General features: G+C 38.2%; 1 protein-coding gene across 2 annotated transcripts in view; it reads left to right on the plus strand.

Moving 5' to 3' along the window:
• Positions 1-589: 589 nt before the first annotated feature.
• The window catches only part of mpped1 (metallophosphoesterase domain containing 1), a 79,604-nt gene continuing 55,872 nt past the window's right edge, over positions 590-24,321 (plus strand). Inside the window, exons 1-4 of one of the 2 annotated variants that reach the window (XM_063005376.1) lie at positions 590-651; positions 764-911; positions 2,228-2,409; positions 23,311-23,536. In XM_063005376.1, coding sequence (XP_062861446.1) covers positions 769-911; positions 2,228-2,409; positions 23,311-23,536 — 551 coding nt within the window. In that variant the 5' untranslated portion in view covers positions 590-651; positions 764-768. Of the gene's footprint in view, positions 652-744; positions 912-2,227; positions 2,410-23,310; positions 23,537-24,321 lie in introns of those variants that run through there. The other variant, XM_063005368.1, reaches the window with a different exon arrangement.

The raw sequence follows: 24,321 nt of genomic DNA on the forward strand, positions 1-24,321 counted from the left end.
TTTTATTTAAGAATGTATAGTAAAATAGGCTTCTTTTCATTGTCTCTAAAGGCTTATTTTCGTATTCTGTAAAAAAAAGTCAAAATCAGCTTCATCATTTTTTATAAGTTAGGACATTAGATTATTTTTGGATTATCTTGGATTATCTTTTAGAACTCATGTCTTGTTATTTTGTATATCAACATGACTTGGTCATAATGTGAGATAACGTGTATGTACCTTACAGCTTGGATTGGTATTTATATATAATAGCATTTAAAATATAATTTTTTAATCCAGTGCGGTGGTCTGATTCTCACAGATAATGCATTTGACTGAGACTTTGTTCAGTTACTGTTAGTTTACAGTATATGTAAGGGCAGTTATTATTTAGAGCTTTGTGATGGACAAATATTGAAAATAGAAAAGTGGTGTCGGGTAAGATGTCATGGATAAATGTGCTGTGGTGTAAAATTTGTGTGTTTTAAAATAATATAATATTGATTTGCAGTGTTATTATATTCCATTATTTTACATTTTTACCTCTCTTTCTAAAATAATGCATGTTCTAAATTCCAGGTGTAGCTTTTTTCGAAGTTTAAAGCGGAGCAGGTCATCATGCAAGCTCACTGTGCCAGCTGGCAGGGCGAGCTACTGAATCTTATCTGATTTGTGAGTCAGTGCCTGGATCTCAGCTCTTCTCATTCATTTACAGCCAGTCAGTAGGAAATCATTTGAAGTGTGTGTGTGCGTGTTTGTGCTGGCATGGCATTCACTCTATCAGAGATCATGGCTGCACGTCGGCAGCAGCAGCAGACTCAGAGAGCGGCAAGAGGAGCAGTGGAGGTGGACGAGTACAGTGCAAACCCCACACAGGCCTTTACCTTTTACAACATCAATCAGGGACGCTTCCAGCCGCCCCATGTGCACATGTAAGTCCATTTCTTTCTTTTTCTTTCTTTCTTTCTTTCTTTCTTTCTTTCTTTCTTTCTTTCTTTCTTTCTTTCTTTCTTTCTTTCTTTCTTTCTTTCTTTCTTTCTTTCTTTCTTTCTTTCTTTCTTTCTTTCTTTCTTTCTTGCATTTTAATTATGTCATTATCTCACGTCATGTCTCATAATATCGAAGCCATTGCTGGCCGACAAGGACCTAGAAATGTGGACTACACACACACACACACACACACACACACACACACACACACACACACATATATACATATACATTAATTGGGCATAACATTAAGACCACCTTCCTAATATTGTGTTGGTCTCCCTTTTGCTGCCAAAACAGCCCTGTAAATGCGACGCACTGTGTATTCTGACACCTTTCTATCAGAACCAGCATTAACTTCTTCAGCAGTTTGAACTTCAACAGCTCAGCTGTTGGATCGGACGACACATGCCAGCCTTCGCTCCCTACCTGCATCAGTGGGCCTTGGCTGCCCATGACCCTGTCACCGGTTTATCACTGTTCCCTCCTTGGACCACTTTTGATAGACTGACCACTGCAGACTGGGAACACCCCACAAGAGCTGCAGTTTTGGAGATGCTCTGACCCAGTCGTCTAGCCATCACAATTTGGCCCTTGTCAAACTCGCTCAGATCCTTACGCTTGCCCATTTTTCCTGCTTCCAACACATCAGCTTTGAGGATAAAATTTTCACTTGCTGCCTAATATATCCCACCCACTAACAGGTGCAGTGATGAAGAGATAATCAGTGTTATTCACTTCACCTGTCAGTGGTCATAATGTTATGCCTGATCGATGTATATATACATGGTACGCAGTTACAGACTGTAGCCCATCGTTTGCTCTGTGCACCCTGTCAACCCCCTTTTTCTAAACAACAACTGATCAGATATTATTCAGTGAATGATTGTTTTTAGCACTGCTATGATACCTACAAGGTAATGTCATAGTTTTGTGTTTTATTCTGATATCAGGTGATTTTTAAATAATACTTAATCTTTCTGACCTCTTTATTGCAGTTAGTGACTAGATCTGTTTCCTTTTTTATCCCTGTTAATGTCATTGTAGTGATCAGATTGCCTCACCACCCAAATAATATCTGATGAATGGGGGGGTCCCTGAACCCCGTTTTCACTGATGGATGGAGTAGAGAGAGGGTGCTGGCAAAGTGTACAAAGCATCAGATTGGCTGCCCCTACAGACATCACCATACAACTTCTGCTTCTTTATAAACATACAACTTCTTCTTTATCTCTCTCTCTCTCTTATTTTTTATCAGGGTGGATCCATTGTCCCATGACACTCCTAAGCCACCTGGCTACACTCGGTTTGTGTGTATCTCGGACACACACTCACGTACAGACGCCATTCAGATGCCGTATGGTGATGTTTTACTGCATGCTGGAGACTTCACTGAGCTTGGCCTTCCCAGCGAGGTTAAAAAGTTCAACGACTGGCTCGGTGAGAACTACATTCTTACATTAATCTACACCACTTACAGCTTCACAGTAATGTTTTAGGACAGTCTATATATGTGGTCGGTGGTTGCATTAAAATAATGTGGTTGCATAAATATGCACACCCTTAAACTAATACTTTGTTGAAGCACCTTGGAGCGTTTTTGCACTGTCCTTGCAAAAATGCTTTAAATCTGTCATATTGTGAGGGCATCTCCTGTGCACAGCTTTCTTCGGGTCACCTCACAGTTTTTCAGTAGGATTCAGGTCTGGGCTCTGGTTGGGCCATTCCAAAACTTAGATTTTCTTCTAGTGAAGCCATGCTTTTGATGATGTGTTGCGATTAGGGATGTAACGATGCACCACAAGACAATTAAAAATCAGCATAATCGATATGAATCAATAATGAATCAATATTCACTTTAAACAGCAGAGGGCACCGATGCTATTCACCTGGTTGACGTCACTACAGGGGTGCCAGGTTCAGATTTTCCAGCCAAATTTATCTATGTGAGGATACTGTCTTTATTTGTATTATTCATTTATTTATTTAATGTGGGATTTGTTTTAAAATTTCATTTCAGTTTTTTTAACACAAAAAGGGAAATGTGCAGCATTGTTTTGCATAGTTTGTACCTACTTCCTACCTAGATAAATAAAAGATAAGCACAAATACAGTATTTTATTTTTTAAGAGAAATATTAAAAGGAAACTTTGTCATAATTTGTCTTCAATTTCATTTTGTTTAAAAAATCGGGGAAAATCATATCATGAACCCAGTATCGTGAATAGCATTGCATCGTGGGTAGAGTGTATCGTTACATCCCTAGTGGAGATGCTTTGGATCATTGTCTTGCTGCAAGATCATTGTCTTGCTGCATTGTCTTCATCTTCACCTTTTTAGCAGGCCTAAAGGTTTTGTGCCAAAATTGACTGATATTTGGAACTGTTCATTATTCCCTCCGCCTTGATTAAAGCCCCAGTTCAAGCTGAAGAAAAAACAGAACCAAAGCATAATGCTGCCACCACCATGATGGCCGTCTTTACTGTGTTAAATGGTATATGCAATGCCTTAGAAGTTTGTTGGACCCTTCTCCTGACAGATATGTTTTGTTTAATTGGATTCCACAGATTGTAGGTCACATTCAAGGTAAAAAAAATATTGGAATTATTTATTTTGGTCTGATTTTTACATTACAAAAACCTGACATTTTAACTGATGTGAGTAGACTTTTCATATCTGTTGTATATAAAAAATATGGTCAGTTTTTCCAATGATTAAAAATCTCAACTTGCTGCTGCTAATACAGTGATCTCTTTTTGATGTTTGCTACTCAGCCATTTTAGGAATACGATGTGAGACCAAAAACGATATAGGGTGTCTTTTAGTGATGCATGATGAGAACGAAGCAATGATGGAGGGACAGCTTGATGGAAATGCAGCCTCCCTGAGGTTAGGCAGTATAGTGCAGGAGGCACTGACAGAAAGATAAGAAATGGCTAGAAAAGCTTTCACTATTCACAGACAACTGATCACACTCTTGCTTTTCTCTCCTTCTCACTTACTTTAATCTTTTGTCACCATTCTCCCTATGATGCATCTTCCTCTGTCCTTGCTTTTCCTTCTTTTTTGATGAGTCTTCCTGGGGTTCTGTTCTTGCATTTGTTTTTATATAAATATTTATGGCTAGACTGTTTTCTCATCTGTGTACGTGTATTTGTCCCTGCATGTAAAAGAAAGCGTGCGGCACCCATGCTGCTTTCTTTTTCCAGCTTTAGCCCTCAAGAAGCAGCAATGTGCTTTTCTCCTCACAATACTCAATAGCAAACACACTCATATCACCTTACACATACATGTGGAATCACATATGTTAATCTATCAACAAAAACATATTTTAAAACATCTTTTTAATATCACCTTATTACACTGAACAGCCATAACATTAAAACCACCTTCTTGTTTCTACACTCACTGTCCATTTTATCAGCTCCACTTACCATATAGAAGCACTTTGTAGTTCTACAATTACTGACTGTAGTCCATCTGTTTCTCTACATACCTTTTTAGCCTCCTTTCACCCTGTTCTTTAATGGTCAGGACCCCCACAGGACCACCACAGAGCAGGTATTATTTAGGTGGTGGATCATTCTCAGCACTGCAGTGACAATGACATAAGATAAGATTCCTTTATTGATCCCCATGGGGGAAATTCGAGGTGGTGGTGGTGGTGGTGGTGGTGTGTTAGTGTGTGTTGTGCTGGTATGAGTGGATCAGATATAGCATTGCTGCTGGAGCTTTTAAATACCTGTCCACTCACTGTCCACTCTATTAGACACTCCTACCTTGGTTCACCTTGCAGATGTAAAGTCAGAGACGATCGCTCATCTATTGCTGCTGTTTGAGTTGGTCATCTCCTAGACCTTCATCAGCGGTCACAGGACGCTGCCTACGGGGCGCTGTTGGCTGGATATATTTTTGGTTGGTCGACTGTTCTCAGTCCAGCAGTGACAGTGAGGTGTTTAAAAACTCCATCAACGCTGCTGTGTCTTATCCACTCATACCAGCACAACACACACTAACACACCACCACCATGTCTACATGGATGGACTACAGTCAGTAAATGTAGAACTACATAGTTCTTCTATATGGTAAGTGAAGCCAATAAAATGGACAATGTGTGTTAAAACAAGGAGGTGTTTTTAAGGTTATGACTGATCTGTGTATATCATGCATTTTTGAAGTAGACACAGTATCACAAATTACAGTATACTGTGCTAAATATTATTCCAAACAAGTACAGTGAAACCTCAATTTAACATGTTAAAAAGGGGGGCACTGGTCTGTACAATGCGATTGTCCGAAACAGTGAGGTATTTTTTCCAGGGGGTGTGAAAATATACGAAAACACAGCACTAAGTTTCACAAAAGTGCTAAACATGAACAACGTAAATAGCTATGAAGATATGTAATGCAAAACCTGTAAATTCATATTAAATGTAATAATAATGTACTGTACTACTGGGGAGAAATGTCACCTTGTGTGGTGGAGATGTTTTTGTTAAAGCGTCTTTGAGTGTCCTGAAAAGCGCTATATAAATAAAATGTATTATTATTATTATTTTGCCGTGATTGTATAGTGGGTCAGAGTATCTGTTAGTCTGAAGCACTGCTGGTGGCTACTGAAGCAGTGCTGGTGCAGAACTAAGCACAAAAAACTAACCACAAATAAGCAAAAAACACGGAGAAAAAGGCAAGAACAAAGCCTATCACTCATGTAAACACAGAGATGTGCACTTTCTAGTGGACAATTAGTGAACTACTGGTCTTGGTATGCTTTTCACGGGAATTTTTAAACAATCAGACAGTACATTTGGTTTTCCAGATTTTGTCTGTTAAATCCGAAATTCGTTAAATGAAGGTCTGTTAAATCAAGGTTCCAATTTATTTAGTGGTGTAACTATGCTAAAATACTTATAGGTACAGTAGGATTCCGTTTGTGACAAGGCTACAGGTTTGAGGAGAAATAAGGAGATGCAGTGTTGATAAGTACAGGGGTTGGACAATGAAACTGAAACACCTGGTTTTAGACCACAATAATTTATTAGTATGGTGTAGGGCCTCCTTTTGCGGCCAATACAGCGTCAATTCGTCTTGGAAATGACATATACAAGTCCTGCACAGTGGTCAGAGGGATTTTAAGCCATTCTTCTTGCAGGATAGTGGCTAGGTCACTACGTGATGCTGGTGGAGGAAAACGTTTCCTGACTCGCTTCTCCAAAACACCCCAAAGTGGCTCAATAATATTTAGATCTGGTGACTGTGCAGGCCATGGGAGATGTTCAACTTCACTTTCATGTTCATCAAACCAATCTTTCACCAGTCTTGCTGTGTGTATTGGTGCATTGTCATCCTGATACACGGCACCGCCATTGGATGCACATGGTCCTCCAGAATGGTTCGGTAGTCCTTGGCAGTGACGCGCCCATCTAGCACAAGTATTGGGCCAAGGGAATGCCATGATATGGCAGCCCAAACCATCACTGATCCACCCCCATGCTTCACTCTGGGCATGCAACAGTCTGGGTGGTACGCTTCTTTGGGGCTTCTCCACACCGTAACTCTCCCGGATGTGGGGAAAACAGTAAAGGTGGACTCATCAGAGAACAATACATGTTTCACATTGTCCACAGCCCAAGATTTGCACTCCTTGCACCATTGAAACCGACGTTTGGCATTGGCACGAGTGACCAAAGGTTTGGCTATAGCAGCCCGGCCGTGTATATTGACCCTGTGGAGCTCCCGACGGACAGTTCTGGTGGAAACAGGAGAGTTGAGGTGCACATTTAATTCTGCCGTGATTTGGGCAGCCGTGGTTTTATGTTTTTTGGATACAATCCGGGTTAGCACCCGAACATCCCTTTCAGACAGCTTCCTCTTGCGTCCACAGTTAATCCTGTTGGATGTGGTTTGTCCTTCTTGGTGGTATGCTGACATTACCCTGGATACCATGGCTCTTGATACATCACAAAGACTTGCTGTCTTGGTCACAGATGCGCCAGCAAGACGTGCACCAACAATTTGTCCTCTTTTGAACTCTGGTATGTCACCCATAATGTTGTGTGCATTGCAATATTTTGAGCAAAACTGTGCTCTTACCCTGCTAATTGACACACACTCTGCTCTTACTGGTGCAATGTGCAATTAATGAAGATTAGCCACCAGACTGGTCCAATTTAGCCATGAAACCTCCCACACTAAAATGACAGGTGTTTCAGTTATTTTGTCCAACCCCTGTAGATAAGTAGTAGTCTAAATATATTAATCTGCAAAAAAGACTGCTGCATTTTCCAGAAAGCTAAAACTAGGAGGTAGTTGAATCTTTCATTTGGACAGTTATCTAAAACTTACACACAAATCCACAAACAAATGATTTTAAAACTACAAAGTAAAGCTTTTGCCCATGGTTATCCCAAATCCCTGACCTTAATATTATTGAAAACCTGTGGGGAAAGCTAGAAAGAAGAATGCTCACAAAAGGTCCCAGGAGCCCAAGATTCCTTGATGTAAATGTATATTATATAAAGAGAGGAATGTATTTTATTTATTAAGGATTGATTTATGTTGTTAGGTAATAACTTACAGTTGTTCAGCAGCAATGGAAGCAAATTTAGCTATAAGAAATACAATACATACTAAACCCTGTTTTAAATCAGTGTTTGAGCAGACTGTGTTACTACATTGTCTAGGTCACTTTGACAATATTGCACTGCAGGATGCAGTGTATTGCTATTGTAATGGACACAAAAATGCTGTTAACCAAAGAAGAAAGGCAGAACGTTATAACCTTAAACCTACAATAAAATGTAGGTTTTTCCTATAGAGAAATTCCAAAGAGTGCCAGGGAGTTTTCTACACCATCAAAGACACTTAAGAACTGTGTGAAACTCTTACAAGGTCTGATGGACCTAGTGTCACAACCCAGTCAGACCAAAAGTTTTTAGTTAACACAACTTGAGTGGTAGGTGGCTCACAGGACAAGAACATTTAGCACAGATTACCACTGGTTGTAGTAACATTTAATCGTAGACAGTCCACCTTCTGCGTGTTTTGGTAGTTTGTAGAAAAGCATTTACATTTACATTTTCGGCATTTAGCAGACTCTCTTATCCAGAGCGACTTACAGAAGTGCTTCCATAGTAAACATTAGAGCTGGGCGGTTCCTGAATCACCCGGGTTAATGATTCGAGTCTTTGTACTGAATCAGGAATCACGAGTCCAAAATCTCAATAAACCCGGATCCTATGAGTCCTCTGAGCTGCTGCTAAGTACACAAGGCGAGTGAGCAGGCTCACTGGAAACACAGTGGACTCAGATGATTTGGCTGGACTAACTTCACTTTACTTCGTGAATCTAAGTAATAAGTTACATATTCTCAAGTGACTCAAGTGAACCGGATCACATTACTGAGTGACTCAGATTAACCCGAGTCCATAAAATGAACCGGATTTACCACCACTAGTAAACATTACCTTACTCTAGTTTAAGTAGACAAAAATCCAAGAATACAAATCTGCTGGAACCAAGTTAAAACCAAAAGTTAGTTTTTTAAGAGTGTTAGTAAGTAAGTACATGTCAGCTTAAGTGTTTAGTAAAGAGGTGGGTTTTTAATCGTTTTTTAAAGAGAGCAAGAGACTCAGATGTTCTGACAGACAAAGGAAGTTTGTTCTTCGTTAGTACAAAGAAGAGCTTTGATGCTTGTCTTCCTCGAATCCTGTGGAGGATCAAGTCGGGCTAGACTAGTGACTAGTAGCTCGGAGGTTGCGTGGTACAGAATGTGTACCAGTGTAAACACACATAGCCACAGGGAGAACATTTAACACTGCAAACTAATGTAGTTTAATCATTTGAAACTTTTTTCTGCATTTGTGTGTGGTGAGTATGCTACTGTCAGCTCTTGTCAGGTTGTCTCAGACAGACATATTGAATACTAAAGTGTGAGAAAAGTTCTAGATGTATTTCACCCAAGTGTGTGAATTAAATATGAATCTCATTCAAAAAATATGAATCTCTAGAAAAGAAAGAGCATGTCAAGTGAGAAATGTCGAAGATATTCTTAAAGATAGACATGCCCTGCCTTTGTCTTTTTTATTCTCTTTGTTTTTTAGGGGTCAGGAAGTTTAGTAGTCTGTCTGTATTATTCTGTCCTGTTCAGATTATGAATAATAGATTGTTTCCGTTTATGATGCAACCATTATGTGCGCAGTGTAAGATGTGGGTGTGTGGAGAAACAAAACTGAGAGAAACACAAACTCTGCTGAAGGATTTGCTTTAGGTTATGAACAAGGAGGGCACCCCTTTGCAGATTTTAACATTGAAAATAAAACAATCTCGTGTGGAAATAGCTTAAGGAGCCAAATCATTTACCATCTGTCTGTTTATGTGTGCTTGTTCTTTATGTTTCTGTGTATTAATGTCGACAGAAAACAGTTTTTTACAATTTTCATGATTACAGATGGATCATGTTCACTATTTTTCACTATGTTCTTTGTATACAGCTTAGTTTAGCCAAATTACGGGACCTGCAAAATGTGTGTACACATTTAACAAGTGGGTTTTGTAACCAGTATAATTTTGACAAAGAACTTTTTATGTGTGAGGTTCATTATTAAGAGGAAATGTATTTTATACATCTTTATAATTACAAATTATAATTATGAATATAATTAATTAGTGGCTAATTAAGACCGAATAATAATAAGAAAAACATATGCTTCAACACACTTTTTAAATAATTAAAACTTTTTAATCATTATTTTAAATCATTGTACTGTATTTATTTAGGTTTATTTATTTACTTATAGGTTTATTTATTTATTTATAGGTTGTAATATATACTATACCAATCGGGTGGCACGGTGGCTAAGTAGGTAGCACTGTCACCTTACAGCAAGAAGGTCCTGGGTTCGATCCCCAGGTGGGGCGGTCCGGGTCGTTTTTGTGTGGAGTTTGCATGTTCTCCCCATAAAGATACAAAATACATTTTATATACTAAAACTTAAATACTAAAGAAAACATTTTTTTTACCCCTTTTAGCGCATCCAATTGTTCAATTAGCATTGTGCTTCCTCTCTGTCTATGCCGAACCCTGCCCTGACGGAGGTGATTGAAGCTAACCCGTATCCCCTCCGAAACACGAGCAGCAGCCAGATGCATCTTTGCCACCCACACATTGACGAGTTTGGCGCCACCTAGCGTTGCATGCGGAGAGACACACCCCAAGGGCACCCTCTCCCATCTCTGTGTAAGCGCCTCCAATCAGCCGGCAGAGAACGCAATCGCATTCTGACAGAGAGAGACCCACATCCGGTTCTTTGTCCCACCCCCCACATGAGCAACCGGCCAATCGTTGCTCATATAGCCACTCAGCTTCGAACCGGTAAAGCAAGGCTGGATTCGATACCACGCTTCTCAGAGTCCAGCCCTGGTTGCAGCGCGTTTCTTTTTACCGCTGCGCCACCTGAGCGGCAAGAAAAATTTTTTTAAAAGACCACAGTCCTCAACATGCTCAACTTTTCTGTTTAATCAGCATATAAATTTAAAGGTTTTTTTTTTTTTATTAGAGGCTGTGTTATGGTCTGGAAACATCCCTATCTCTGTGGCTACCTGAAAACAGTAAAACAAAAATGTAAAGTTGTCACAGCTTGACATTAACCTTAAATCAAAGTTGCCAATTAGCTGTTCACTTTCTAAAAATACTGAACAGTGTTTTGATATGCATAAAGTCAATGTAAAGCGGCTGAGGATGTCCTTTAGTAGCCCATATCATTTCAGAGGTTTAAACAAATGAAATAGCAGTGGAAGGGTCAGGTATGCAGAGCACTAATTATATTTTAATTACTGTTAATCATAAACGGTTAATTAGTTTATTGTAGCATACGCTGTACAGACAAAAGTATTGGAACACCCCTTCTAATTATTGAATCCATGTGTTTCAGACACAACAATTGCTTTAATAACAGGTTCAATAATTTAATTATACAGATGAAGTATATGCTTTCAACTTTGCAGTGACACTTTAGGGAATGCCCTTTCCTGTTCCAGCATGACTGTGGTCCTGTGCACAAAGCAAGGTCTATAAAGACATTAAGTGAAGCTTGGTTTAAAGAAACTCCACTGGCCTGCAGGCCCACTTAACAGCTTTGGAATGTACCGGAACATCAATTGCGATTTTCTTGACCAACATCAGTGCTCAGTCATACAAATACTCTTTTTGCTGAATTGGCACAAATTCCAACAGACTGTTGTAATAGATGTAAAGATTACATTGGGGCCGCTCTATTTTAATACCATTGGTTTTTGAAATGGGATGTCTAACAAACTCATTGTCAGGTGTCCAAATACTTTTTGCCATATTGTGTATTTTGTACTATTAATCAGTCTTTTGCAGGGGACTTGAACTGTATTTACTGTGTGTTTTTTTTTTTACTAATATTTAATGCAGTTATTAGCAACATACCTGCATGATTTAGGCAGTGTTGTCTATGTAGTTTAGTGTGTTTCGGGTCAGTGTATTGACAGATTTGACTCCAGACAAGCCCACAGCTAGTTCTGATACAAGGTATGTTACATCCAAAATATTTTGAAAATCACAGAGAACTATGATCAATGTAGAAAAGATACAGTAGTCCTAGTGGGTTGTGACCATCTCAAGTGTACTAAGCAAGTGGGTATTTGGCTTGCTTGCATGTGTGTTAGTTGAGAGACATTGGAAGCAACACAGATTTTTTCAATATTCTGAAATAAACCCCTTACCTTGAATACAAAACTGACATTACAAACTTGAGAACTATATTTAACACTGTTGTTTAGTTGTTTGTAGTTGTTGTAGTTGTTTAGTAGTATGTTGAAAAAGATGCTTTGTGAATTAGCTACATCAAAGAGCAAATTTTCATTTAAATGAAATGTTAATTTTGTTCGTGTTGTACTAAAGTACCTGTGTTCTGAGCCCAGCTTCCAAAAGTATCTGGGATATGCAGAAAAATAATTTCATTGTACTGCTCATGTGTATATGTATACATGACAAATAAGGCATTCAATGTGCCCTAGATTGTCTTTATTATCCTTATCCTCAAATATTAATTTAGAAATAGAGGTTTGCACATTGTTTATGCTCTTATGTTACCTCTTTACAGGCTAAAAAAAAGCTTTTTGTGCTCTTAGCACAAAAAAAGTGTAACAAAAAATCTGGCACGCTCAATCTGTTCTGTATCCAGCAACCTACATAAAAGTTTTGCCTGACCTAAAAAGTTAATCAATTAGCACTTCCATTTCTGGCTTTGTTCTGTTCAAACACCTTATATAAGACAAACAATGTCTGTGACCAAGAAAAGAGGTAAACTGACGGGACAACAGGCAGGAGGAATAAGGAATGATAAACAATGTAAGTAAGCCTAAAATGAAACACAATCTATATCCACAGCAATAAAATTAAGTTCTAAATGTTATAGTAATCAGAGTGTTTGCATTTTATAATGACAATATTTTTTTTTATTCGAAAGTATGCATAGAATCAACTAGTGAGAGTTATTTTATTTATTTATTTATTTACATTCACATTTTCGGCATTTAGCAGATGCTATTATTCAGAGCGGCGCAGAGAAGCGCTTCCATAGTGAACATTACCTTACTCTAGTTTACATTACGTTTACGTTTACAGTCCAAGAACACAAATCTGCTAAAACCCTGTTTTGTTTTTTTTGCAAGAAATGAATTTGTATTAGTGAGTGTTAGTAAGTAAGTACAAGTCAGCTTAAGTGCTTTGTAAAGAGGTGGGTTTTTAATAGTTTTTTAAAGACAGCAAGAGACTCAGAAGTTTGGACAGACAGAGGAAGTTTGTTCCACCACTTGGGTGCCAGTACAGTGAAGAGCTTTGATGCTTGTCTTCTTCGAGTCCTGGGTGGAGGAACAAGTCAAGCGAGACTAGTGGCTCGGAGGTTGCGTTGTACAGAGCAGAGTTTTATTAGACCACGAAGGTAGCTTGGGGCTGGTCCATTTTTGGCTTTGTAGGTGAGCATCAGTGTTTTAAACTGAATGCATGCAGCAAAAGGAAACCAGTGAAGAGAACGCAGCAGTGGGGTGATGTGGCAGTGTTTAGGTTGGTTAAAAACCAGATGGGCAGCTGCATTTTGAATGAGCTTATTTATTTATTTTTTTATATTTTGTATTGTTTAGTAGATACTAGACATTATTATAATTATTAAATTGATTAGAGAGCTATTCCTTTTTACATATGCACTAACATATAGTATGCAGTATGCTCATGTGGCTATTGGCACTTGTAGTCACATGTCCCTACCTGTTTGCAGCAGCACTGTAGTAAAGCACATATACTGTGATGACAATTGTTTAACACAATTACTGTACAGAAACGATTGTGTAAACAATATGATATAACTCTTTTGAATGCTGGTGAAAGCCAGAGCCACTCTCTGTGTCTATGTTGAGAGATTATTGCTGTAGCAGATATTTTGAGAGGAGTACACTCTCTCTTTTTTTCATGCATTTTCTCCCCATTTTCCTCCCGATTTAGCACACTTTATTTTGTCTTCCGCTGCTGAGGGATACCAGATTGCATCCAAGAAGATGATTCTAATTCTAATTCTAATCCGAGAAGATTATCTAATTTAGATAAGAAATAATTAAGAAATGATGGAAAGAAAACCTACACCGACAGTAAGGTATAGAGGTGAGCGCATTATGATATGGGACTGCTGATTTGAATCCCATTGAAAAGTCCATTAGAGTGAGTCTTGTAACCTTGAATATATAAGAACAATTTGTCAAGAGGATGAGCCACAATTAAATCACAATGCTGCAAAAAGCTATTTCTTACTGTATACTGTGTGTCTCAAACCTGTCTCAGACTGGCAATGGTATGAATTAATGTTATCAATTAAAAGTGTCTCAGTTCATTATTAATTGTTTTCAAAACAATTTTATTCATTCCCTTTTGAGCATTTTTGTGTAAGTATGAAGTCAAACATCATTGGGGATTTTTTTATTTAGACCTTAATAAATAAGAAGATTTTTGCACACTAGTGAAAATGTTATGTTGCCTTTTATTATGTATTCAACAAAAGAATATTTTTAAAGACTGTGAGGGAAAGAGAGAAAGAGAGAGATTACTAATCCTTCAAACAAGCCCTGAATTTGGAGGTTGAAGGATTTTCCCCCTCAGAGACCAAAGACCACCCACCAGAACACATAGGGACAATAGCACTTAGATCTGGAAACTTCCGCCCGGTCTCTCTAATTCTAAAGCTCTGGTTCTGCAGAACTAAAGGTGCTCACACACACACACACACACACACATACACACACAGTGCTGTCTAGACCCAGTACTGTGTGTTTGTGCCTGTACGCACATGGTAATCTGTGTGTGCATATATGTCTGTGCATTCACATTTCTTTTTATTTAATTGCTTTCTTTTAAGAAGAAAGTACATGAAAAGGACAAAAGCTTTTGTCGACTACATCCATAGTGAAATTTAAACTGTTTGTAGCTTGAAAGCATCTTTTCAAATACAAAAGACAAAAGGGTGCAAAAGATGGAGGCTAATAACAACTGTCATTTGCGTATCCAGATTAGGCGTTTTAGTCCAGCCACGCATCTTTTCTTTCTTTCTTTCTTTTTTTTTTTTTGCTCCACTTTTCTTTCTTTTCCATCACAAAAGCAGCAGGCTTTCTTGTCTCGCTCCTCTCTTAGAATAGCGTTTTGTATTTGTGTGATTGATTGCTTCCGATGCTTCCAAATTCTTTGTGTTTCTAAAAGAATGTCTCCATTGTAGTGCTGTGATTCTTCTCTGTAATTTCTGTGTAGTGCTCGAGGAAACAGTATTAGAATTTGGAGATTCTGTGGGATTAAGAGGTGCACAGGGACAAAGGTGTGCCAAAAGATTTTTATGTCTGCAAGGGCAAGCCAACCAAAGCACGTCAATGATCTTAAATACAGTGTTTAATTGTTTTTTTGCAAACAAAGAAACCACACATCATGTTAAAAGAACCATGAAAATTAGATATTTAGTAGCACCACTTGTGTATTTTTGATTATATATTTACATTAAACTTGATAGATAATTATATAAGAGCATAATGCCAATTCATGTGTATTTGTGTCATTTTGCATTATGTTCAGTACATTTGTGTATACACAGATGTAGTCATCTCCACAATTACTAGCACTGATGGGCAGTGATAGCTCAGTGGTTAAAGTACTGGACTTGTAATCAGAAGGTTGTCGGTTTAAGCCCTACCACCGCCAAGTTGCCACTGTTGGGCCCCTAAGCAAGACCCTTAATTGCTCAAAATCATGTTCAGTCATAAGTGCAAGTCTCTGTGGATAAAAGCGTCTGCTAAATGCCAAAAATATGAATGTACTAGCACCCCTGGCAAAGATGAGAAAAAAACATTTTTAATTAAAGTACATTTATTTAGAGAAAAATATGTGCCAATAAAACTTTTCCTATAACATATAACATATAACATATAACTAATGTTTTGTACTAAATCTCTCTAGATTTTTCTTTTTATGCCACCCACTTGTTGCCAAAAAGGACAACTTTTATTTCATCTGACCATATGGTGCTAGTCAAAGTCCCAGTAGTATTTAGCTAACTCCAGATGTTTACGTGGTTAGATGATAATCAGATGGCATGGCTTTGACATCTGATGGTAGATTTGGAAACTTGGTGACCCCAAGATAATGGTAGCTAATATTTTCTGTAATTTACTGACAGTGATCCATGGGGATTTTTGTGCCTTTCTTATCTTCCTCTGCACTGTGCATGGGGGCAAAAAAAACCGTGCTTAGTTTTTCATCCAGGAAAGTTTGGTTGGTTTTAAAGTATTGTGTTATCTGCAGATTTGGGCATTATGGGGCAAGTTGTTGTTGTTTTTTTTGTCAATCAATTTTTTTTAAGGTCAACACACTTCGTGGATTACTGCATGGAAGTTTTAGACTCTTATTAACTTGGAAAAAGTAAAAACTACATAAAAAAACAAATAGCTAAATAAATGTTTAATTGCTTTGGTTATATGGTCTAAAACATTCTAAGCAAGGGGGGCAGTAATTGTAGCATGTGTGGTTTTGTTAAAAATGATTATTATTTTTGTTAAGGGATTTTTTTCAGGGTAAGTTAATTTACCGACAGTTGAACTTGTTTTTGACTCATCTTTACCAGGGGTGGCAATAATTGTGGTGGGGTCTTTATGTGTACATTCCTTTAATGGTAGATAGAAACACACTACATTTAAAAAAATAAAATAAAAATTGGTTTATTTTTTTTACAGTACTATGAAAAGTATTTGCTCCATTCCCTTTCATTTTAAAATACATATTTGTCACAATTACTGCAGATCTTCTAACTAAACTCAGTTTCAAATAATCGGAATATTTATACACATGCAAGTTCGGACTTTGCTAAAAGCCCCAAGGTCTGGCAACCTAATGCTTTTTAAGGTCTAAGCTCAGAAGCAGAGGTGATCGAGCCTTTGCAGTAGCTGCTCCAACATTATGGAACAACTTACTTTCCGAGATTAGGATTGCACATTCATTTGGTGTTTTTAATTCAAGGCTGAAGACACATCTTTTTACTCTGGCGTTTAACACTGGTTGAGGGGTGTTGCGACTGTAATTAATAGTTTTAATATGTATTATGTTTTAGGAATATAATTTATTATGTTTTTCATGGTATTGTAAGATTTATTTTTGACAGTTTTTATGTTATGTTAAACTTTGCCTTTGTCTTATTTGTTACTCAACTGCAGTGTTCAGTTTAATTACATTTGGCACACTCAGGTTTAATTGCTGCCAGTCTTGTTGTATCTAAACGTTTTCTGGCATAAATGTTGCCTCAGCATATCTGTAGGCTTTGAATCAGGACTTGAACAAAACCACTCTACAACTTGAATGCTGTTTATTTTAAGACATTCAGATGTAAACTTGCTTTGGTATTTTGAATTGTTGTTCTGCTACGTAACTAAATTAAGCCTCACCGGGTGATTACCGGACAAATAGTTATGTTTCCTTTGGTTAGCAGTTGTTTCTATCTTGATAGCAATCCATGAATCCCCCTTTTAGTATAGTGGAGTCATGAACACTACAGTTTTTGTAAGATATTTTAATGTCCTGCAGAACTTGTGTCTTTCTTTTTTTGTTTCCAACTTAAAGGCATGGTTTCACAAGTTTGGTGTGAGGAAACTGATGTGGGGAGCCCTGATCTAAACACAGATGAACATTGTGAGCCAGGTTTTCACATCACAAATGCTGTTTTCACTAAATAAGCACAAATTCTTAAACGCACTTAATAACGTGTTGAAAAGCCCTCACAGAAGAATAAATAGGAGCTGTTGGTTTTGGAAGGGGATGTCTGTGGCCTGGTGTTCGCAGACTGTTGTTCATATCTTGAATATGTAGGCTGTACGGTGTGTAAATATTACCATTTTTGTTGATTTATGAGACAGCGTTTTAGAGAAGTGAAAAACTAAAACATTTTAAGACAAAAAAAGGATTGGTGAAATAAAATAAAAGGAGATAGTAAGCATTAAGGGCAGTGGAGCTTTACCTTAAAAGCAGTGACTTTAAATCTTCCTGGCTTATGAGCAAAGTTTCAGGTGTCTCTCTCCACACACCAGCGTGAACACATTTATTTATTCTGTCTCTGACTTTTATGATGTGCTTGCAGTGGTGGTATAAATGTGCTTACCCTTGCAAGTTTCTAGCGGCACTGTAGAATATAATGTGTGCATGTGTTAACATCAGGTAAATTGCTTATATCTCACACCTTATGTGTTAGATTTCATAGTGGCTGTCTGTGTCTCTCTCTCCCTGTGTGTGTGTGTGCGTGCATGCTGACATTTCAGTAGATCTCCCTCACCAGTCTTCCCGCCCTCAATTTAATTGCTGCTTTTCAGGGATGCGCTTGACTGCATAATTGTCAAATCTCGGCATGATTGAACTCTTCTTCACTTACCAAACCCGACACTTTCTGATGCATCTCATCTCTTTATGACACTTTTCAAATAAAGGGAGAGCTCCAGATGTTTGCCATAATTTTTTATGCTAAAGATTTCAGAGCGCTGCTGCAAGCGTGTACGGGAGGATTACAGAATTGTGGGGACAGGCTGTCTGTGTGTTTGGCAGGCGTGGACAGGTCCGCTCCATGCTACATATGAATATTTTATCAAACACTTACAAATTACACTGAGACAGAATTAAATAAACTAAGGTTTGATTAGTAGTGATGCAGAAAATTTCAGGTCTGGAAATGTTAATATTGCTTGCAGTGCTCTTTAAATATGTAAGCAGTGCCTCATTTTCTTCTGTGGATTCAGATTTATTACTGCTAATTCTGCTTATTTAATGATGCACAAACATCTGTAGCTGTAGTAACATTGAGCAATGTAAGCATTACAATTAAAGCTAGTAATAGCTGGACGCTAAAACAATTCACAATATTTTGGGTATGTAAAATTAACAGGTAAATGGGTGATCATGTAATCATGTTAAACACATTGAAAATGTTCATTTATTCATTTTTTCAGCTTTTTATTCACTAGTAAACATGCACATTTGCAGCCCTGTATTTAGTAGATATGTGTGTTAGGGGTCATTGCCCTGCTTGTTTATAAAATTTAGAATTTATTCCTGGTCTAACTGGGTGACACGGTGGCTAAGTGGGTAGCACTGTAGCCTCACAGCAAGTAGGTCCTGGGTTCGATCCCCAGGTGGGGAGGTCCGGGTCCTTTCTGTGTGGAGTTTGCATGTTGTCCCCGTGTCTGCGTGGGTTTCCTCCCACAGTTCAAAGAAATGCAAGTGGTAAATTGGAGATACTGGATTGTCCATGACTGTGTTTGATATGACACTTGTGTAATGAGTAATTACCATTCCTGTCATTAATGTGGCCAAAGTGTAAAACATGACGTTAAAATCCTAATAATCAAACAAACAAACCATCTTGGTCTAATTAAAACAAGAAGGCATCGCTGATTCCAGACAGCCATAAATGTTCGCAACTGCTTCACAGATGTGTTGATATGCTTTTGATCATAAACAGTTCATTTACTCTGAGTTTTCAGATTCATTTTTAAAGTATAACCAGATAATTCTCTCCTCGAGATTTACTGAAGATCTGCATGTTATGATGAACACTCCAAGCTCAATGGTGTATTTGTCTATTTAAAGTAGTCATTGTCAATTTAATTAATTAGCAACTGCTAAACTCATGATTGGATTCTTGTGTTATGACTGTGGTCTTTACCTATATTAGACCCTTCAGATTTTTGGTCCTTGTGCTTATAGAGAACAGCAACAAGTCAAAATGTAACTACCACATCCAGAATTAAGAATAGTCAGGTCAAGTCAAATTTATTTGTATAGTGCTTTTTACAGTGAACATTGTCTCAAAGCAACTTTGCAGAATCCAGGACCAACAGACCAAAACCCCCGTTGAACAAGCTGAGGGCAACAGTGGCCAGGAAAATTTTCCTTAAAATTACAGGAAGAAACCTTGAGAGGAACCAGACTCAGCAGGAATCCCCATCCTCCTTGGGTGGCATGGAGGACAATTTGAATAAATAGGATTTAAACAAATCATACATACTCAAAATTTAATTAAACTAAAAGTTATAACTAGCAAAAAATTATTGGAGTTCTTCATTATTTGTCTGTGATAAAGTCCGTAGTGAGTTCTTGACATTTTTGGTTCAAACAAACCAGGGTCCATTACATCTAGCAGCAGCAGCATTGTTGGCACAGCAGTCTTGACTTGCATTCTTTAACCTTGGGGTAAAACAACAGAAGATGTAGTTAAAATTTGAAATCATTAAGAGTAAAATGTCAGTTTTGCAGAGAGTAGCTTTAGACTCCGGCACCCCTAATTATTACAACATAACTAAAAGGGAGAGTGAGCAGGTAACGTCATCAAACCTGAGTGTTTGGACAAGACAGGCAGAACGACAGCAACCCAACATCCCTGATCACCACAAGTTTCTATGACCAAGAACCCCCAAGCTCTGCGCCTTTGTCTATATTCGGGGCGGGCAGCTCCAGTCCTAGAGGTCAGAAATCAGAATAGAGCTTTTGTTACATTGTTAGTGTAACAACACAAATTTGGCCAAAAAAGGAACATTTGAATGACCAACTATCCATTTATTTGTGGTTTCCTAAATGGAGAAAGTGTTTAAATCCATACATTTTGCCTTTTAATTTGATTTAAGATCATCATGGCAGTCTTAATTTCGAATACTATGTTCAATATATACTATGATTACCAGCCAAAAACACTTAATGAAAAGATTCCATGTTGTTTGTATTACAATATGAAATTAGTTATTGCAAGTAGATAAAACAACAGTTTAAGTCCTGTGAAATTTAAACAATAAAATATTTGTTTGTTTGTTTGTTTATTAGGATTTTAATGTCATGTTTTACACTTTGGTTACATTCATGACAGGAACGGTAGTTACTCATTACACAAGATTCATCAGTTCACAAGGATATATTAAACACTGTCATGGACAATTGTGTATCTCCAGTTCACCTCACTTGCATGTCTTTGGACTGTGGGAGGAAACCGGAGCACCCGGAGGAAACCCACGCAGACGGGGAGAACATGCAAACTCCACACAAAAAGGACCCGGACTGCCCCATCTAGGAAACGAACCCAGGACCTTCTTGCTGTGAGATGACAGTGCTACCCACTTAGCCACCATGCCGCCCAAACAATAAAATATTTAAAATATTCAAAGTACAATGAACAAGGCCACTCAGGTGGCACGGCGGTAAAAACACACGTTGGAACCAGAGCTGGATCGCGAATACATCGTATCGAATCTCAGCTCTGCCTGCTGGCACATAAACAAGGTTTGGCCTGTTGTTCAGATATGGGCGGGACTAAGCCGGATGGGGTCTCTCTCTCATGACTGGTGCAATTACTCTGCTGGTTGATTGATGGCGCCTGCACAGAAATGAGAAAAGAGTGCTCTCAGGGTGTGTCTCTCCATACACAATGCTGAGCTGCACTGAACTCGTTAAAGTGTAGGTGATAAGATGCATACGGCATGCTGCCCACATGTCGGATGGGGCGTGGGTTAGCTTTGTTCTCCTCAATCAGAACAGGGATCGGCATTGGTGGAGAGGAAGCATGACACAATCTGGCAATTGGACGCGCTAAAAGGGAGAAAAAGGGGAGAAAATGCATAAATAAAATAAAAAAATAAAAAAAAATACAATGAGCAAAATTCTTAACAGAAACAATAGATTAATAATGCACATTCCCATTTCTGGCTTCCAAGGTCTTTCTTGTCATGTTAATATGTATAAAGACACCCTACAGTCAAAATTTCAGAAACCAGTTTAGAATTAAAACTGGCAAGTGGGCTTTTGTGAACAAATGCCGACAGATTATCAGCCAAGAAAAATACTAAGGTGAGTGATTTAAATAGCATCACAATAAAGAGGCAAGTAAAATTTTTAAGGTGAAACATTTAGGTGAGTGGGTTTTATTAATGTACTTGCTCCATATCTGTATATTAATGAGACAGGAGAAATTATGTTGTGAATAAAACATTGTTTCAAGTTCCACGTTAATTATTTTTAGCCCACATGAACATAACATGTTTGTAGGCTGTAATTAGGGTATGTAAATTTACAGTATCTATTTATGTAATTTGTCTTTTTATTGTTTTTCATAATTTATTGTTTCACATTGTAAACCCAGTTTTGTTAGGATTGTGGGGAGACAGCACAAACAGTACCTCCATTACTATTACTATCTCCTCACTGTGTTTCAGTAAAATCACATTTTTCAAATGTCATGGAAAATCTTGAAGAATCATAATGTTCCAGATCATTTGAACACCAAGGTTACTTTGTCAACAGAGAACACATTCTGTATATAATGTGAAACATCAAAATAAGAATTACAAAATTACTCTGGTAATATCTAATTACCCCACCTCATTAAGTAAAACTGATTCTGAAGTAGATTAATGTTGGCAATTTTTTTCTTAATGCATTTTCTCCCCTTTTTCTCCCGACTTTTAGTGCGTCCAATTGCCCGATTGCATCATGCTTCCTCTCCACCAATGCCGATCCCTGCTCTGATTGAGGAGAACGAAGCTAACCCACATCCCCTCCGACATGTGGGCAGCATGCCGTTTGCATCTTATCACCTACACATTGACGAGTGCAGTGCAGCTCAGCATTGTGTACGGAGAGACACACCCTGAGAGCACTCTATTCTCATCTCTGTGCACGCACCATCAATCGGCGAGCAGAGGTCATAATTGCACCAGTCATTGGAGAGAGACCCCATCCGGCTTAATCCCGCCCATATCTGAACAACAGGCCAATCGTTGTTCATGTGGCCGCTCAGCCTTAGCAGGTAGGCAGAGCTGAGATTCGATACGATGTATTCGAGATCCCAGCTCTGGTTCCAGCATGTGTTTTTACTGCTGCTGTGCCACCTGAGCGGCAAATTTTAATTAATAAAAAAGTAGAGAAGTTGTGGCTGATACATAGCCATAAATTGTACATGGGGGGCAAATCTAATGGTTTTTTTGCCATTCTAAAACATTCCTGCTATATCAACAACTAATAGAAACGATGACAGACTGTACTCTATGCAAAGCTAGTGAGTTGAATATGAATATGGAGGGGGTGGTGCAATTACGACCTTGGTTTTGAGCATCAGTTTTGTCAAATCCACTTTATGTGAAATTTCCTAAATGTCACATTTCGAGTTCTTGGTTGTTTATGTATAAAACCATGTATGTTCAACCAGTCAAACTCCTATGTAAAAAAGAAATTTCTGCATAATAAAAGGCCAGGACATTACAGGTAATTGTAACCTGTGCTTTTACTGAAAAAGGTTTTTTCATTGATGTGCAATACGCATAGACGCATAGCTGTGTACGCTCTTAAGAGAATAATTCAGTAATGCTACCTGAAGACATACATTAAGAGTTTTCAAAAGCAGTTCACATTCACCAACCACTTAATTAGAAACATCAGCACACCTCATTTATGTAATTATCTGATCATCTAGACATGCGGTGGTCATATTGGTCATAAGCTTCAGTTAATGTTTATGTTAAGTAATTATGGGGTAAAAATATGATCTGAGTGACTTTGTGTTACGATTCTTTGATGCTGGATTATTGTCAATTGTCACATACTTGACCCAATCATCTGTATAGACACAAAACCGGCCAATAGCACAGCTGAGATTTAAACCCTGGATCTCGGTGGTAGTGAATTTCTAAATGTTGTATTAATGTAGTGTAAACTACAGATTGTCTATTTAGTGCCACATTAATCTTGACTGTGTGTCCTTTCTCTTTAGGTACTTTACCCTACGAGATTAAGATAGTGATTGCTGGGAACCACGAGCTGACTTTTGATCAGGAGTTCATGGCAGACTTGATCAAGCAGGACTTCTACTACTTCCCCTCTGCCTCTAAGCTAAAGCCTGAGAACTATGAAAATGTGCAGTCCATGCTCACCAACTGCATCTACCTGCAGGACTCTGATGTTACTGTGCGAGGCTTTCGCATCTACGGCTCACCGTGGTAAGTGCTGCTTCCTCTACTTGTCTCGAAGCTTTCTAACAAAGTTAATGCAATAGTAGGCTGTCCCAGCACCCTGTGTTCAAATCTCAAAGATGTTTCACAAAGTACACTGTATGACCAAACACATGTGGACACCAGAGATGTTCACAAGTCACAAAATACGAGTCAGAGTCAAGTCATGAGTCTTTAGGCTAGAGTCCAAGTCAAGTCACAAGTCTTTAGGCTAGAGTCCAAGTCAGGTCACGAGTCTTTAGGCTAGAGTCCAAGTCATGTCACAAGTCTTTAGGCTAGAGTCCAAGTCATGTCACAAGTCTTTAGGCTAGAGTCCAAGTCATGTCACGAGTCAATATAATCTACACAAAACATATATTGGAAATGTATCGTAGAAATAAACAAATAATATGTAAGTTCAGAGTTCAAAAAACAACAACAGATTAGTCATTGTGCAAATGAATGTAATTTCCGTAACAAGAAGGTACCAGTTAAAAGCTTACACTGATATGTTTTGTTCTCATTGCAAAATAAAAGCACGCGATAAATCATGGCACAGCGGGCAAAATCCAAAACACAGCCAAAAAAAATCATAACCACTGCTTACCTTAGCTTATGTTTTTCCAGATGCTAATAAATGTATAACCATGTGTCCCATTAGGAATATAATCCGTTTTTTTGTAAATGTGCTTATAATTAAAAACCTCCTAACTTTTCCTGGATGTGAAGTAAAACACTAATTCGTTAGAAAGCCAATCAAGCGTTTCATTGACAATCATCTGTGTGACGCAAAC

The sequence above is a fragment of the Trichomycterus rosablanca genome, chromosome 1 (genome assembly GCF_030014385.1).
Source record: "Trichomycterus rosablanca isolate fTriRos1 chromosome 1, fTriRos1.hap1, whole genome shotgun sequence".
In the NCBI taxonomy this organism is placed as follows: Eukaryota; Metazoa; Chordata; class Actinopteri; order Siluriformes; family Trichomycteridae; genus Trichomycterus; species Trichomycterus rosablanca.